The sequence below is a fragment of the Schistocerca piceifrons genome, chromosome 8 (assembly GCF_021461385.2).
Source record: "Schistocerca piceifrons isolate TAMUIC-IGC-003096 chromosome 8, iqSchPice1.1, whole genome shotgun sequence".
Lineage (NCBI taxonomy): Eukaryota > Metazoa > Arthropoda > Insecta > Orthoptera > Acrididae > Schistocerca > Schistocerca piceifrons.
In genome coordinates this window covers 415442902-415461379 of record NC_060145.1, presented here as the reverse complement: position 1 = coordinate 415461379, position 18478 = coordinate 415442902, and the positions used below count along the sequence as shown (strand labels likewise).

General features: G+C 40.5%; 1 protein-coding gene and 1 pseudogene across 2 annotated transcripts in view; both read left to right on the top strand.

The window, feature by feature from the left end:
- LOC124711115 (indole-3-acetaldehyde oxidase-like) overlaps positions 1 to 18478 on the top strand; it is a 253340-nt gene that overhangs the window by 137159 nt on the left and 97703 nt on the right. For both annotated transcript variants that reach the window (XM_047240979.1, XM_047240978.1), the window contains one exon: positions 8938 to 9066. In XM_047240979.1, the coding sequence (XP_047096935.1) occupies positions 8938 to 9066 (129 nt within the window). The remainder of the gene's footprint in view (positions 1 to 8937; positions 9067 to 18478) is intronic.
- Positions 3704 to 3820, top strand: LOC124712823 (annotated as a pseudogene).

Sequence of the window (18478 nt, the reverse complement as noted above, 5' to 3'; positions counted from 1 at the left end):
TTTCTCTGATTGGAAAGCACTCTTCTTTAGGCCACAGAACAGCCTATTACTGCTGTGTGGGCAGTGCGTTCATAAATCCCTGAACTTTTGGCAATTAGGACAATAAGGCGCTAAGCATTTCTCACCCATGTAAGTGGTGCACTTCCATGGGCCACAAAAAAATTCATTAACAAACACATGTCACAGCTCACTCTCATGCATCATAGTGGCAATGAAGCATTCAGCTTCTTCACGTAATGATGCCAGGTGGACTGCTTCATAGAATGAGGTGGGGGAGCTACTTTAGATTCTTTACTAATTTGTGGATTGATATTGTGGATGAAAACATCATTTGCTCATGCTTTGGAGTTTTCTAGGAAGACTTCATTGCAGGTTGTATACTGAGCAAAGGTACAGGTTTTACACAAAATACTTCTTATGCAATCTGAAAATTGTTCCATGTCTTCTCCTGACTTTTGTCTGGGGGTGGACAACATCATCATAGTAATAAGTAACACCCTGCTTGTCAGAATACTTCCCTACCAGACCTTTTGCCAATGATTCAAATGTTTCAGCATATTTCAAAATATGGACTGACTTGGCACAGGTGCATACACCCCCAATTAACTTCAAATGTGCCACATACAACAGAAAAACGTAGGGCCACATGCAAAATCAGGCCATCTCATGGATGTTTTGGAATAGCAAGTCCACATCATCAGTAGGTCCTCCTGCAAATGAGGGCATTGAAGCAACTGCCAGCAATCTGCTGCCAATAATAAACAGTAATTCTCATCTGGTTTTCAGTTCTGCCATATTCCTAACTGCCAAGTAGTTCTGTCATAGCAGTACCTACTGTTGATCTGTGCCCTAATGCTGTGCAGATTGTTACCTTAAGTTTCAGTTCCATTGTTGGTATTTTTGTGTCCTCTTTGTAATCATCCAGAGAAATTTGAATGCTGATGTCCACATTTTGGTGGGGCTACTCAGACTGCCTGGGAAAATATGCAATAATTTTTTTCTGATATTCCCCAAAGGGTGGCTGCCTGTATGGCATCATGGTCCATATCCCTTCAATAAACCTACATGCAAGACATGACCCAGACATACTTCCACTACCACCTACTCCAGTTCTGTCACAGACATCTCCTACTCCATCAATGACAGAACCACCTTTGAAAATACCAATATGATCTACAAACTGAGCTGCAGCTACTGTCCTGCTTTCTATGTGGGCATCTGTCCACATGGATGGCCACCACCAAACAGTGGCCAAAAACAACTTAACCATCCAGTTGCTGAACATGCTGCCCAACATGATGTGTTTCACTTTAAAGACTGCTTCACAGCCTGCACCATCGTGATTCTTCCTCCTAACACCAGCTTTTCTGAATCGTGCAGACAGGAACACACCTTACAACATATCCTTCATTTCCATAACCCCCCTGGGCTGAACATTTGCTAATCTGTGACCTCCACATATCTACACCTTCTCCTACTCTAGCACTACACATACCTTTTAATCCCCCAATGCATTTACCAGTCTTTTCCCCTTTTCTGCTTCTCTCCTCTCCCCTCTTTCTTCCCCTCTCCCTTCCCTTATACTGCTCTCCCCTGCTCCCTCCATCACAGCCTCCAAATACTGCACTTAGCAGCCCTATCCTTCCCACACCACATCCATGTGTGTTCCTACAGGCAGCACACCATGCTCCCTCTCTCTGCTCCATGCTTCCCCAAAATCCCACTAACAACCCCAACATATTTCTGCTCATGTCATAAGTAGGTGCAGTTGGCCGCCAGGACTCAGAGACAGTGACAACTTGTGTGTGAGTTGTACTTGTGTGACTGTGTGCATGTTTTCCATTTCAGTTCCTTTGCCTGAAAGCTTAGTACATGGTGGTTGTAATTAAACTTTCATGTCTTGAGAGGGCTCTCATAAAAAATCAATGATTGTGGGACAAACTTTGTGGAAACATTTGTAAGGACGTGCAGAACAGGAATAATAAATAAACCACTGAATGAAACACATTTTAATTTATACTTGAGAGGGTAACCTTTATTAATTGTGTACCATGTTTACATTCCAGGTTACAAACATTGCTCAGTGTGACAACCCTCTCAATCGACGACAGCCTGAAAGTGCACTAGAGAATGTCATAGTGCTGCCTGAAATGTCTCTGGTGGGATGTTGATTACCCCATTCACTATGTTCATCTTCAACCTAAAATGTTTGTTAGTGTCCCACTGATAAACTCTGCCCTTCAGGTAATCCCAGAGCTAGAAATCACACACGTTCAAATCTGGTGATGTTGGCGGCCATGCAGTTTGGAACAATTGGCCAATGATTCAGTTTTTTCCAAATGTTTTACAGAGTAACCGATTGACCTCATGAACAATGTGAAGTGGTGCTGCATTGAGTCCAAAACTTCCCTGCCCTGTAGATTAAGGATCACATATTGGTGAAGCAGATCACAGTAACATGTGCCACTCACACTGTACATCCTTGGTCTTTGTGATGTGAGTTCCCCAAAGAAAAGTGGACCAATCATGAACTTTGCTGTGAAACATACTTCACAGTGATGCATTCACTATGCAGGGGAGCTCCATGGAAGGTCATTGGTGATGATGATCCCAAATGTGACAGTTATGAGTGTTCACTGCTCCAGTGAATGTGAAGTGCACTTTACAAAATCTTCCATGGCCACACATCATCAACTTCAGCCTTTGCAAGAATGTTTAGCAAAGTCTACTCAAATGTCTGCTTCATATGACAAAAGTTGGTGGTAATATTAAGTTTACGCAGATATCATTTTCACAATTGCTCAGAGCATTTGATGAATCTTGACCTTGGAATGTTTAGCTGTTGTGAAACAGCTCATGCACTGCTTCAGGACTCTACATTGCATCCAGAATTCTCAGCCATGGCAACAGTAACTTTATCAACAATTGGTGGTGCAATTGGTTGTCAGCCTCTCCTAGGAGGAATTCCCAAATTGCCAGCTAATTTGAGCATCCTCTCCGTATTCCTTTAATGTGTTGATATTTGCAAAGACCAGCAGCACTATTGCTAGTGTCTTGATAAAACAGCTTTACGAGTAAAGCCTTGCTAAAGTTTCCCAGACCTGTGTCGACTGTTTGCAACTTTAATGCACATTGATGCTTGTGTTTCAACCTTATGTCACTGCACCAGTATTGGCACCAAATGGCAAGTCATCACTATAATGCTGCTAATAATACAAATCTTGCAGCACACAGTCTGGATGTCATTCCACCAAAGTTAGGTACCCATATGCTAAGTAGTTTGCTGTGTACACTGGCTCAAGTAGTGAAAGTTTAATAATAATCAACCTACATGTTAGCAGTCTTTTTCATTGTGCCTGGCTGCGACTCAGCACCTCCTCTACATGCTGAAAAATTGTTTAAATTTACTTTAGAATAATTTATTACTTCATAGGGACATAATATCAATTGGAAGTGAGATTCATGTCACAGTATAAGTAATATTCCCTTCTAGGTTTATGATGGTGTTATATTTTATTAGTTTCATAGTGAGAAGAACTGTCACTTACAAAGATCATGAAGTTCTTGGAAGCACCCCACACTTCAGATCTTTGCAACTAATTGACCTGTCTGCTTATTTGTGAAAAATGTTCTAAGCTTATTTCTGTTAATAGTCTTCTGTCAATCCCTGCCCAAATTTTGGATTCTGCATAAGCCTTCCTGCGGCAACGGCCTTGCCACAGTGGATACACCGGTTCCCGTGCGATCACCGAAGTTAAGCGCTGTCGGGCGTGGCCGGCACTTGGATGGGTGACCATCCAGCCACCATGTGCAGTTGCCATTTTACGGGGTGCACTCAGCCTCGTGATGCCAATTGTGGAGCTACTCGACCGAATAGTAGCGGCTCCGGTCAAAGAAAACCATCATAATGACCGGGAGAGCGGTGTGCTGACCACACGCCCCTCCTATCCGCATCCTCATCTGAGGATGACACGGCGGTCGGATGGTCCCGATGGGCCACTTGTTGCCTGAAGATGGAGTGCTATAAGCCTTCCGGCAATTTAGTGCAGTTTTTCTTATAATGTAACTTTCCTGTATAGAGCAGTGTCACTCATGAACTGCCCCATGGCATTTCCAGCATCTTACACCAGATCATCCTTAAATGAAGCACACCAATGATCCACCAATAGTCCCTTAGGGTAGTAATGTTCATTTTATTAATGTTGATTTTGCCCCATTAAGAATTACGCACATGCTTCTGTTACTGTCAAACCAGTCACAAAGCTTATCCAATATTCTGTAAGTTTATATCTTGTTCATTAAGTGATAGTGTAGAAATTTCTGAATGCCTTCATGAAGGCAAGGGAGATATCAGCATATTGTCAAATTGTAGGAAATGCAGATGCTAGGAAGGAGGAATTTCACCCCATGATGAATGTAAGGACACTGAAATTAATTGAAGCTTAAACCCAAACAATAAATAATCTTTGTTACATGAAAGACAGCATGACCATCAATTTTTTACAACTTGTTCCGTAATTCTACAATATATTCACACCAGCAATATAGTTCTGCTCAGTATTCTTGCTTCCTTCCTTCCTTTCCTTTCCAGTCCCCTTCATCCAGCCAGTGTGGAGTAGGCAGTGGTATGTAGCTTCTGGAATTTTGAGGAGAACCAACCATATCTGTATATAAGCTATTACTATGGTGGGGTCATCACTTGCAAATGCAATTTAAAGCTACAGTTTGCTACCCCTGGTGAGAAATCAATGAACCCTTGTGTCTGCATGTAGTATGCTCTGCATGGCCAAATGTGGCAAAGTTTTATCAAAATTTTTACACATCATAAAAATGATAACTATATCAGTGTTCACCAAGAAGAATGTGGAAAACTGCGTAAAAACCATGTCCATGCTGGCTGGTATACTAGCTCCCATTGTTAATCCATGAGGTGGATTCAGTCCAGGACCAGTGCTCCTTTGCATGTCCTTGAAGCGGGCACTTCAATGTGCTAGGCTATCCAGGCTGCAATTATATGCTCTATTGCGAGTGTTATAAGGCAGATGTATGTGGTGAATGACTGTGCATATAGTTATTTTAGTTTCACCATGCTGATGCATTGGTCATCTAAAGTACTCTTACTGTTAGTTTAAGAAATATGCAATAACCTGTCAGTTGAGATCTGAAGATGGTAACATTGATAACTCAAACTGGTTATCAAGAATGAAAGTTATGATTAGCGACTTTGGCAAAGAAGTTTATCTTCCTCTAATCGATGTTTGCTTTTGGCCAAAAGGCCTTTTTCTCATTTGAAAAAGATACACACACTTTCAGGCAACACAACTCACACACATATGACCACTGTCCCTGGCTGCAAAGCCGGACTGCAACCTACATCGCATGATGGGAGAAGCGATCTGGATTGTGGGGGTAAGAAGGAGGCTGGGGCAGGGTTGGGGATGGATAACATGTTAGGGGTGGGGGCCGGTAAAGTGATGCTTGTGGGAGCATACAGGAATGAGGTGGGGAGAGAGTAGGGCAGCTAGGTGTAGTCAGGAAGTTAGATGGGGCTGGGGGGGGGGGTAGAGGGGGAGGGAGAGAACAGAAAAGGAGAGAAATAAAATGAATGGGTGAATTGGTGGAATAGAAGGCTGTGTACTGCTAGAGTGCTAGAGTGGGAACAAAGAAGAGGATAGGTGGATGAAGGACAGTGACTAATGAAGCTCAAAGTCAGGAGGGTTATGGGAACATAGAATATAAATATATTGCAGGGTGAGTTCCCACTTGTACAGATCGGAAAAGCTGGTGATGGTAAGAAGGATCCAGATGTCACAGGGTGTGAAGCAATCAGTGAAGTGAAGCAGCATATTCAGTAACTGGGTGATCCAATTGTTTCTTTGGGTTGTCATGCCCATGTAGGAGGCAGCACAGTGGGTGCAGCTTATCTCATGCCCATGTAGAAGGCAGCACAGTGGGTGCAACTTATCTCATAGATCACATGACTAGTTTCACAGGTAGTCCTGCCTCTGGTGGGATAGGGAATGCTTCTGGCCAAACTGGAGTAGGTGGTGGTAGGAGGATGTATGGGACAGGTGTTGCATCTAGATCTATTACAAGGATATGAACCAAGAGTCAATGCATTGGGAGCAGGGTTAGTGTAAGGATGGATGAGGATATTGTGGTGAATGGCAGAATAACACCATGGGAGGGGTGGGAAGGATAGTGAAGGACATTCCTCATTTCAGAGCACAGTGAGAGGTACTCAAAACCCTGGCTGAGAATGTTATTCAGTTGTTCCAGCCCAGAGTGGTACTGAGTTACAAGGGGAATGCTCCTCTGTGGCTGGGTGTGAAACTGTGGGAGATGGTAGGTGACTAGAGCAATAAGGCACAGGAGATCAGTATCTGTTCATGGGGGAGGGGGTAATTATGGTCTGTGAAGGCCTCAGTGAGATCCTTGGTATATTGTGAGAGGGACTGCTCACCACTACAGATGCAGTGACCTTGAGTGGCTAGGTTGTTTGGCAGGGACTATTTGGTATAGAAAGGTCACAATCAAGGAAGGTGGCTTTTTGGGTTAAGTAGGATCAGGTGAAGTGAACAAGAGAGAAGCCATTGAGGTTCTGGAGGAAGATGGATAGGATGTCCTCACCCTCGATCCAGATCACAAAAATGTCAGCAATGAATATGAACTGGATGAGGGGTTTGGATTTCTGGATGATTAGGAAGGATTCCTCTAGATGGCCAATGAATAGGTTTGCATAGTATGGTGCCATGCAAGTGCACATTTCCACACCCCAGATTTGTTTGTAGGCAATGCCTTCAAATGAGAAGTAATTGTGAGTGAGAATATAATTGGTCATGGTGACCAGGAAGGAGGTTGTAGATATGAAATCCTTCAGGCATTGGGAAAGGTAGTGTTCCATTGCAACAAGATGATGAGCATTATGGATGTTAGTGTAAAGGAAGGCGACATCAATAGTGACGAGCAATCATCATGTGGTAAAAGAACAGGAACTGTGGAGAGACTGTGAAGCAAATGGTTGGTATCTTTTATATAGGAAGGTTGGTTGCAGGTAATAGGCTGAAGATGCTGGTCTATGAGAACAGATATTCTTTCATTGGGAGTACAGCAACCGGCCACAATGGGGCATTCTGGGTAGTTGGGTTTATGGAGTTTAGGAAGTGTCTAGAAAGTTGGAATGTGAGGAGTGGTAGGGGTGAGGAGAGAGATAGATTCTGGGAAGAGGTTCTGGGATAGGCCTAAGGGTTTGAGGAGAGACTAGAGTCCCTGCTGGATTTCTAGAATGGAGTCACTGTGGCAGGGCTCATGGCTGGATGAATCTAATAGCTGACAGAATTACTTCGCCAGGTAATCTTTATGATTCAAAACAACAGTGGTGCAGCCTTTATCATGAGTAATGATTATAAGGTCAGGATCCAGTTTTAGGTGGTGGATTGTGGTTATTTCTGTGGATATAAGGTTAGCTTGGATGTTGATGGATTAAGGAATGATGGTGAGACAGGGCTCGAGATTAAGAAATTCTGGAAAGGTAACAGGGAGTGATTAGGAGGCAGCAGGGGTGGAGAGATCTGAGTCAGACAGGGTTCAGCATTGGTCTTTGGTTTAGTCCGAGTGGCATGGTTGGTGGCAAAAAAGTTTTCCCTCTGTATGGACTGGAAGAAGGAGAGAAGGTCTACAACAAGTCCAGTATGATTGAACTTGAGAGAGGGGCAAAAGATAAGGCCTTTGGAAAGGACTGAAACTTCTGTGGTGCAAAGGCTTTCAGAGGAAAGGTTCGTGACTCTGTTTCAAGTCTGTTTAGGTTCTGTATTGTGTATGGCAGTGGGGAGTTTTTAAGGATGGGATAAATGTAGTAGGTTTTTGAGGCTGCATTTGTTAGCTATGAGGTGATCTGGGGAGGTTTGGAGGCTGTTGTAGAAGTGGTGGGTACTGGTAGTCCAAGGCAGGAGTAGGAAGTGAACAGGTTGGAGAGTTTTTTGAGGTGGCATTGTGTGTACTGCTCTACTTCCTGGAAGGCAACAATTTCAATGTGTGAGATGGGTTCCAGGAATTTGGGGTGTGAGAATTTTATGGATAGAGAGGAAGTATTGCAAGGAGATTAGCACCTGATTTACATGCTTTTCCAGGACTATGTAGGTGAGGGTTAAGGACTGGCAGGATATGAAAGGATGGAGGGCATTGTGGAAGGATGACTGTAGCCAAAGTTTGGTAATTTGATGGTAAGGCCATTTGGGGGAATTCCATGAGCCAAGCAACAATGCAGGAACAGTATGTGTGACTAAGTTTTGGCTAGGGATAATGAAACTTTGGCGCATATGAGAGAAGGAAGGATCGATCCATGGAGCAGGAAAATATACCTAAATAACGTAGAAATAGGTGCAATAAGTCCACAAAAATATGCCAAAATACAACATAAAAACCACAAAAAGGATGGAACAGATGAAATATGGGGAAACAAGATGAAAACTAAGGGAGCTGCAGGTAGTGAAAGGTGAAAATGAATGGAAATTGACATGAAAACACAATGACATCAAAGACAAAAATAAATAAAAAGATTATAAGGTGGCTTGCAGGTCAGTAGGCAGGTGTATATATAGATGGGGGATAGCAGATGAGATTGATTAGGTGAGGTTTGTATGTGCAAACTGGAATAAGAGAGGAGAATGATTAGGAGGTGGGGAGGGGGTGGTAGGATGAGGTACAAGTTCATGAGCATCTATATCACAAGTGCAAAGCACAACTATTTCCTATTTGGGTGCTAAAAATGTTATCTTCTTATGGAAGCCATAAACAGTTTGGTCAATACATAGCTAATTTTGTGTTTTTACTTGCAAAACATTTATTGTTTTGATTACAATCTTTGCATATCATTTTTGCTTATTATTAATAACCTCAAAATTACTATATTATTAGCAGCAACATTGTTTATTTCAGATCATGCCAAGAGCACAAAATGCTCATGCCTATGTAAATGCTGGGTTTCTATTCAAATTGGACATGAAGAATGTGGGAAAAGTGATTTCAAAACCAAGAATTGTGTTTGGTGGAATCAGCCATGATCTGGTAGGTGATAATGGAAAATTATTAGTATGCTTAATGTACTCCAGAGGCCATATTTTGATAGATTTATGTGTGAGATCTTGAAAGTGATGACATTATAGATTAGTACTTTATGTATGGTATCATATGACAACCAGTATCATTGTTCAAGATGTCATGATATTATCAGAATCACAAGAGGTGGAGGGAGGAAAGGTCCTATGGAACCATGGAGGTATAAGGAGGGGAGATGGCACTATGGCCGTCTGCTGTACGTCTGTTTGAAGCTGGTGGGCCGCCATGTTTGATTGGTCAAAACAATGACAGAGCTCTTGTTAGAATTGTGTGTTCTTCATATTTAACGTTATGTCTGCGAAATAATTTCAGATGATGAGTGTTACAATGTTTACATGCATAACACGACAGAATAGCTTTTTCAGGTGTTTTCGTTTTGTTTTTAATGCGTTTTTGCCCCAGCAATACAACTGATTTGGTCTCGTTAACTTAAGTGTTTCTTTTGGATACAAACTTCGAATGATGAAAAATAACAGTGTACAAAGCTCTTTTCAAACTCAAATCACCTTTTACTGTATTTGTGTCAATGTAAACTGAAAGAAGAACCCAAAAGCTATGCTACTTTACATGCCGGATGATATTTCTTACTCGTTTACACACTTATACAAAATTTCATTTGTAAATACAAAAATCGTTTGTGGTTTGTCAAGAAAAATAAGCATATGAACCCACAGAGCCCTACGAGCTTCATTGATCGGAAATCTGAAATAAAATAAGAAGAAAACAGTTTCACAAAACGTAAACAAGGCCGCACATCTGACGAATATAAACGACAATATTTTACGAACGGGGCCACTTACGCATGGAACGTGATTCCTTTTAACTTGATAGCACTATTCCAACGGTTAGTACATCCGTAAACAACACAAACCGGCATTTTAAAATGAAAAAACCTTCAGCAGCTCTAGACAGTAGCACAATCGGAAACGAGTCTTCTGACCAAACTGCAATGGCGGAGCTCGGTTTCTGTCGGCTTCGAGTTTGTGACGTCATGGCATCTCCCCTCCTTATACCTCCATGTATGGAACACTATAGCCTGCACTACATTAATATCTTTGACTGACAGTCAGTCATCAATTAGTGTGTTATTAACAGTGATAGTGTTTTCCTGTCTGCATTTGTCAGTGAAATAAACTAGTTGTCTTCAAATTGTATATTTGTGTAGCTGCACCCTTGTCTCATGGACTTGCTATCAAAGGCACACAAGAATTTTTGTTCAACAGGTATCAGTGGTATCCAGGATGCAGACACTTTGTTTTTGTAGCTTCACTTAATTTTAACTATTGTATGTGGTGCTCCATGACAGGTGTGATGTTGTTTTCAACAATAATTTAGGCACCCAACATAATGGTAGCAGGAAGCAAACCCCAAGCTACAGAATTCTGTAATTATAGGAAAGTGATGTACTTACAACTTACCATGGTCAAGTCACAGGGAATTATATCAAAAACAGAATAACTGTGGCAACACATGATAAACAGTGAACTTTATTTACTAAAATAATGTACGTCTAAATACACTCAGTTTTTGAATAACAATAATGGAAATTCCTGGATGGAACAATATGTAACATAAGGGAAATGCAACCATTCGTCTATATTGGATTGATGATTGGAGCACAGTAACACAGAGCAGAAAACAGCATTCACACTAGCTTTTGAACACTAGCGCGTTTTACAGCAATAGCATGCATATTCACACACACAGACACCAAACTGCACACTCCCTTAACTAAGAGTGTTGCCATATTACTGTGCTCCGTACATCAAACTGCTAGAGGTGTATGGGTGCCTTTCTCTTATTTTATGTATACTCATCTTTTGCTTTTTGAGAAGGTGTGGCACTGATGTAAAGTTCTGAACCTAATCTAACCTAACACAGTACACGTGACTAACAAATCTAATTGCAGCTCAGTTTGGAACACAATTAAAATGTTTATACTGGTAAAAAAGATGTTTTATCCTTTATTGAAGCCTTGTGTAGTAGTTTGCTGTTCTTTTTTTCATTTTTTGTCAGTTTTGTGAATATACTGCTGAATAAATAGTGCTTGATAACCTGCTTTATAATCTTGTGAAGGACTAATTGGAGTCAGTATCCAATAGGTTATGGACACAGGAGGAGATTAGTGAAGCTTCCATGTTGGAAAAGGATCATCTGTTCAGAAACTGATAAAAGTAGATCACAAATATCTGCATGGCATCAATTGTTGTGACAGTTGTTATGATTTTTACTCATGAAGTTACCATATTTCACATATATTCAATGTGGTTCTGTCATATTTTTCTTAAGAAGTTTTCAAGATTTATTTGTTGAACTAGCTGAATGTATTGTAGATGCCTTTGGGTGGGCAATTGCTGTTTTATCCTGGAAAGTTAATTGGCATTGCTAACTAAAGTGACAGGAAATTTGCAATGGAAATGTAACCAAAACATGAGGGTCTGTGGGAAACAGTTTCTGACACTGACAAAGATCCAAAGAATGTTCAAAAAGCACTATGCAAAATATGTTTAACTATAAATTCATCTGTATATAGAAAACCCCATGGAGCACTACTGCTAAAGATGCATGGCAAAATTTATTACCTGCATTCAAAGGCAACAGTTTACCTAGTTATTCTTTGCTGCTGCAATGCTTGATGAATGTATGATTGACTTCTGAGAAAAATATGGAAAAGTATTTGTCAAAAACTGTCACTTGCTCAACAAATTCTAAGTGTTGGTAGGAAAATGGAGCTGCAAGTATGGTAAGTGAACTTCCAGCATATTTCCAACCCTTAATTATGGCAATTGATAATTCAGGTATCAATATTACAAATGATTTAGTGAGTCTAGTGAGTCTGTGATTAATTCAAGAATATATGAATTGTGAATTTGGTTTCACAAATAAGACTACAGATTTGGTGCTGGCAGCTAGTAAGCAGAGCAATAAATGCCAGAAGTCAAACATCTATTGTGATGTTTCAAATTCCAACTCATGGAAATATTATAAATGTCAGAAACTTGGTCATAATGTGAGTAAGTATAGAACTAAGAAGAAACCAAATAAATCTTCAAATGCTGTGAATAATGTGAAAATTGAAAACAAAAATGCATTGATCACTCTAACTGCATCTTTGCACCACGGTGAAGGCTGATATGTAGATTCCAGATGTACATGCTACATGATGAATAAAACAGATTCATTCAACAGTCTCCAGTTGATCACAGCTCTAAAAGCTTATGCAGCAGATAACAGGAATCTTGGAGCAATTGCAGATGGTCACATTTATTTCGAAGTTACCAGTGATGACAACAGTAAGTAGATAACCATGAATGATGTCATGTATGTTCCATGCCTTGGATACAACCTGCTGTCACTTAGTCAAACAATAACATATGGACTGTGCATGTAGTTTGATGATGTATTTTATAATGCACAGTGTGGCATATACTGTAAAGTGGTGGAACCATCTCTGGAACACCAGTACTAACTGCAACTCAAGTAAGATGAGAATGAAGATTTCCCACATAATTTAAATTCAGGAATAAAGGTAAGTGGTCAACCAAGTACAATCAAAACAAACCTAAATTCTCGCCAAGTCACTCTTCTTCATCAGAATATACAGTCACTTAGAAATAAAGTAAGAGAGCTCAAAATCTTGCTATCAAGTGAACTCAGATATGTCAATATACTTTGCTTAACTGAACACTGGCTGAAAGGAAATGAATTAAAGACAGTGAAAATAACGGATTATGCATTGGCAGCACAAATTTGTAGAAATCAGTTAAAACATGGAGGGAACTGCATATACATAAAGAAAGATATTAAATTCAGTTATTTAGACAATGTTGAATCATTAAACACTAAGAAAGATTTGGAAATATCAGGCATAGAAATTCCAGCATTCAAGTTAATTGTAATATGTTTATATAGATCTCCATATACCCACCTAAAAAAATTCAACACTCAGCTTGACACTATACTAAATAAAGTAGTGACAAATTGAAAAACAGTTCTTATATGTGGAGACCTAAATGTAGACTTTAATAAGTGAAGCAATTCAAAATCTGAGCTGATGAACATATTAACAGCCAATAATTTGGAGATTACAATCCACTCACCTACACGTGAAATGAGTCATTTTAGTACTACTATAGACCAAATAATAATTAGCTCCAAAATAAAATATAAATCAGTTGTAATTAAAGCTGGACTGGCAGACCATCATGCACAGGCTATAAGCTTTTGTGTAAACACTAATCCATCCTATAATTATATGAGGAAGGCTACACACATTGGCAGAACTTTCAGTAATACTGCAGTACAAACATTCCAGATTTATCTCCAACAAGAATCATGGGAGTTAGTGTATAATACAAATAATATTTCTGATAAGTTTCAGACATTCACGAATATTTTCAAATATTATTTTGATCTTGCTTTTCCATTGAAAGTCAAAACAACCCAAACCACTAAAAGCAACAAGTGGATTACCAGTGGTATAAGGAAATCTTGTGCTAGAAATCGGTACCTTCACAATATTGCAAGAAGCTACAACACAACTCAGGAGTTTGATAGTTACTTTAAAAAAGTGTAAATCTATCTGAAATAAAATAACAAAGGAGGCAAAGAAATGAGACAATGACAAATACATAGAAGATGCTTCAAACAGAACCAAAGAAACCTGGCAAGTTGTAAAAAAAAAAAAAAAAAAAGAAACCAAATCTTACAAAAACAGAGTTAATAATGTAGTATTAAAGGCTGGCTTGGAAAACATTAATAACCCACAGGAAGTAGCTAATATGTTTAATAACTATTTTATAAATGTAACAGAGAAACTACTAAAACAGACTTCTAATAGAAAACAGCATACAGAAACAGGGAAAAAACCCTCAAGCAGATTAGTGTTTCCGCACCCAACAAATGTAGAAGTACAGGTTACAATAAAAAGTCTCAAAATGAAACACTCTGCAGGTGTAGATGATATACCTGATTTCATTATAAAGAAGTGTGGGGACTTGATTACTGAGCCCTTAACCGACCTATGTAACCTATCTTTTGCTAAGGAATTTTTCCTTCATGTTTGAAAATAGCAAAAGTGAAGCCATTATACAAGAAAGGAAACAAAGATTATATTTCTAAGTACAGACCACTGGCACTGCTGTCTGTTTTTCCAAAACTATTAGAAAGGTTTTTCAATAAGAGGCTAACAGACTTCTTAGAGGATAATGGCATTCTGTCAGATTTTGAGCAAACAGTTCAACCGAATCAGCAGTTCACTTCTTTCTATTAGAGGCACTGATAGCATTAGACAACAAAAAACTTACCATGGGCATATTTTTAGATTTGTCAAAGGCATTTGATACCATAAATCATGACAAATTGCTACACAAGCTAGAAATTCTTGGCATTAGGGTAACAGCTAACAACTGGATCAGCTCTTATCTTAAGAATAGGGAACAAAATGTGGAAATAGATCAAGAAAGGGACAATACCATTAGGAAATATAATTCCAAGCTACTGACTGTTAAATATGGTGTACCACAAGGATCAGTGATGGGTCCTGTTCTGTTCGTACTCTATGTCAATGACGTAAACATAAGCAATGATAGCAGTAAAATATTTCAATTTGCTGATGATACGAGTGTTCTAATTACAGGAAACTCAGAAGAAACTCTTGTAAAAAACATAAAAGGAGCCACTGACAGGCTAACATGTTACTTTGATGACAATGACTTAACAATAAACACTGAAAAAACTGTAGCTAAGGATATACACACAGCACATACAGAAAATCTTATATAACCAAATCTAGAGCTATATGGACGGACAACTGCCAAAACAGCCTGTACCAAATTTCTTGGACTTCATCTACAAGTCAACTTGAAATGGAAAGCAGATATTACACAAATGAACAAAAATTGTACCAGCTACAACACCCTTCAGTGTGTATATTATGCAGTTGTACAGTCTCACCTCTGGTATGGGATTATGTTTTTCAAAAAAGGATTTTCCTGCCACTTCATTGCATATATGTACTTGAAAATATAATGTATTTAAAGCAAAACACATACAAAAAGACCACTCATCACTCAAAATCACACTATAGACAGCTAAGATGCAAGACAAAAACTGGATGTACATGTTTGAAGTGTCAACACAAAGTCATTTCAAAACAGCCTTATCCATCCTAGTATCAAACTATACAGTGCCTTACCAGATACCATTAAACACATACAAACATTGGTCACTTCAAATGTAAATTGAAGTCGTACTTGGTTGATCACTGCTTTTACACAGTGAATGAATACCTACAAAACTAAATTTTTCTTTGTTAACCTAATGTAGTCTCATCTGATGTGTCGTCCAGTACAGCAGCCACATCAGCCAAATTGTCAGTAGTGTTGAAATCATCAAAAACAGCTGAACCATTATCATCAGCAGCAGATGTACCACCCTCCCCAGCAGGTTCAAAATCAAGTCCAGAATCTGTGACTAGTCCATCAATCAGAAGAACAGAGGCAAGAACAGTGGTACAAAATGCCACTCAGATATCATCAACAGAAGAAAAATCAACACCATCGGAGCATCATTTATCAGCTTCATACACAGCTTCAATGTCCACAGTAACGTCAGTGCCAACTGTAGTTCAAGATGTAAACGAAAATACAGTTTCAGCGAAAGTTCCAGTATCAATTGGAACATCACTTACAAAACCAGACTCAGCATCAAAACTGGCAGCATCTCCAACATCCACTGAATCATCAGCTTCAGAAACACCTCCAGCATCCACTGAAACAGCAGCTACAACTACAGATACAACAAGTATGGTGACACGTCCAGGGGTAAGAAATACAAGGAGCAGGAAACGTGTAATTCTTAAGGATTTTTGGTACCCAGCCTCAGCAAGGAACAGCCGGTAACATTGGGAAACATGAGTACAAACTCCTCTCAATCTAATTTCAATAATTTAAAAATAATGAGCCTTAACATACAATGCATTAAAAATAAAATATTAGAACTTGAGATTGCAGCCAATGAAGCTAGTATAGATTGTATTTGCATTCAAGAACATTGGTGCATGAGTTATGAACTAGAAAATATTTGCATTTCTCCATACAAATTAGTAAGCCGTTTTTGCAGGAAGGAAACAAGACATGGTGGTGTTTGCATTTATGTAAAACCTGGAGTAAAGGTTAAAAATATGACTGTAACTGAATCCTTGAATGAAGAAAAACATTTTGAGGCTGCAGCAATACAGTTGAATATGCAAAAGAGTAAATTAATAATAATGTCAGTGTACAGATGACCATGTGGTGATCCTGAAATTTTTAGAAATAAGTTAGAGGCATTGCTCAAAATACACTCCTGGAAATGGAAAAAAGAACACATTGACACCGGTGTGTCAGACCCACCATACTTGCTCCGGACACTGCGAGAGGGCTGTACAAGCAATGATCACACGCACGGCACAGCGGACACACCAGGAACCGCGGTGTTGGACGTTGAATGGCGCCAGCTGCACAGCATTTGTGCACCACCGCCGTCAGTGTCAGCCAGTTTGCCGTGGCATACGGAGCTCCATCGCAGTCTTTAACACTGGTAGCATGCCGCGACAGCATGGACGTGAACCGTATGTGCAGTTGACGGACTTTGAGCGAGGGCGTACAGTGGGCATGCGGGAGGCCGGGTGGACGTACCGCCGAATTGCTCAACACGTGGGGCGTGAGGTCTCCACAGTACATCGATGTTGTCGCCAGTGGTCGGCGGAAGGTGCACGTACCCGTCGACCAGGGACCGGACTGCAGTGACGCACGGATGCACGCCAAGACCGTAGGATCCTACGCAGTGCCGTAGGGGACCGCACCGCCACTTCCCAGCAAATTAGGGACACTGTTGCTCCTGGGGTATCGGCGAGGACCATTCGCAACTGTCTCCATGAAGCTGGGCTACGGTCCCGCACACTGTTAGGCCGTCTTCCGCTCACGCCCCAACATCGTGCAGCCCGCCTCCAGTGGTGTCGCGACAGGCGTGAATGGAGGGACGAATGGAGACGTGTCGTCTTCAGCGATGAGAGTCGCTTCTGCCTTGGTGCCAATGATGGTCGTATGCGTGTTTGGCGCCGTGCAGGTGAGCGCCACAATCAGGACTGCATATGACCGAGGCACACAGGGCCAACACCCGGCATCATGGTGTGGGGAGCGATCTCCTACACTGGCCGTACACCACTGGTGATCGTCGAGGGGACACTGAATAGTGCACGGTACATCCAAACCGTCATCGAACCCATTGTTCTACCATTCCTAGACCGGCAAGGGAACTTGCTGTTCCAACAGGACAATGCACGTCCGCATGTATCCCGTGCCACCCAACTTGCTCTAGAAGGTGTAAGTCAACTACCCTGGCCAGCAAGATCTCCGGATCTGTCCCCCATTGAGCATGTTTGAGACTGGATGAAGCGTCGTCTCACGCGGTCTGCACGTCCAGCACGAACGCTGGTCCAACTGAGGCGCCAGGTGGAAATGGCATGGCAAGCCGTTCCACAGGACTACATCCAGCATCTCTACGATCGTCTCCATGGGAGAATAGCAGCCTGCATTGCTGTGAAAGGTGGATATACACTGTACTAGTGCCGACATTGTGCATGCTCTGTTGCCTGTGTCTATGTGCCTGTGGTTCTGTCAGTGTGATCATGTGATGTATCTGACCCCAGGAATGTGTCAATAAAGTTTCCCCTTCCTGGGACAATGAATTCACGGTGTTCTTATTTCAATTTCCAGGAGTGTATTACATCATAAAAAACCAACAATTATTATAAGTGGAGATTTTAATGTCATCTTATTGACTGAAGGTGCATCCAAAGATCAGTTCCTGAATGTTTCACATAGCTTCAATTTGTATCCACATATAACTAACCCTACAAGAATAACAAACTCTTCAAAAAGTCTCATAGATAATATCTTCACAAATATAGATGCCACAGATATAGATGTAATAAATGTTGACCTAGGAATATCTGATCACAATGCACTTATCCTTAAATTTTCCATAGCCCCTGTGACCAAAAATAGTTCATACCAAATGTACAAAAGAACCTTCTCCACAAATAGTTGCAGTCACTTCATAATTACACTGACTAACCAATCATGGGCAGAAGTACTGTTACAAACTAGCACAAACACTGCATATAATGTTTTTTCTTCCCTGTTTATGTTGAATTTTGAAATATGTTTTCCTAAGAAACTTGTCAAAACAAACACATTTGGGCATACACATGCTAACTCCTGGATAACAACAGGTATTAGAAATTCCTCCAGGACCATGAAAATGCTTAACTATAGACTGAAAAGTTGGACTGACCCCAAGTTTAAAGAATATGTAA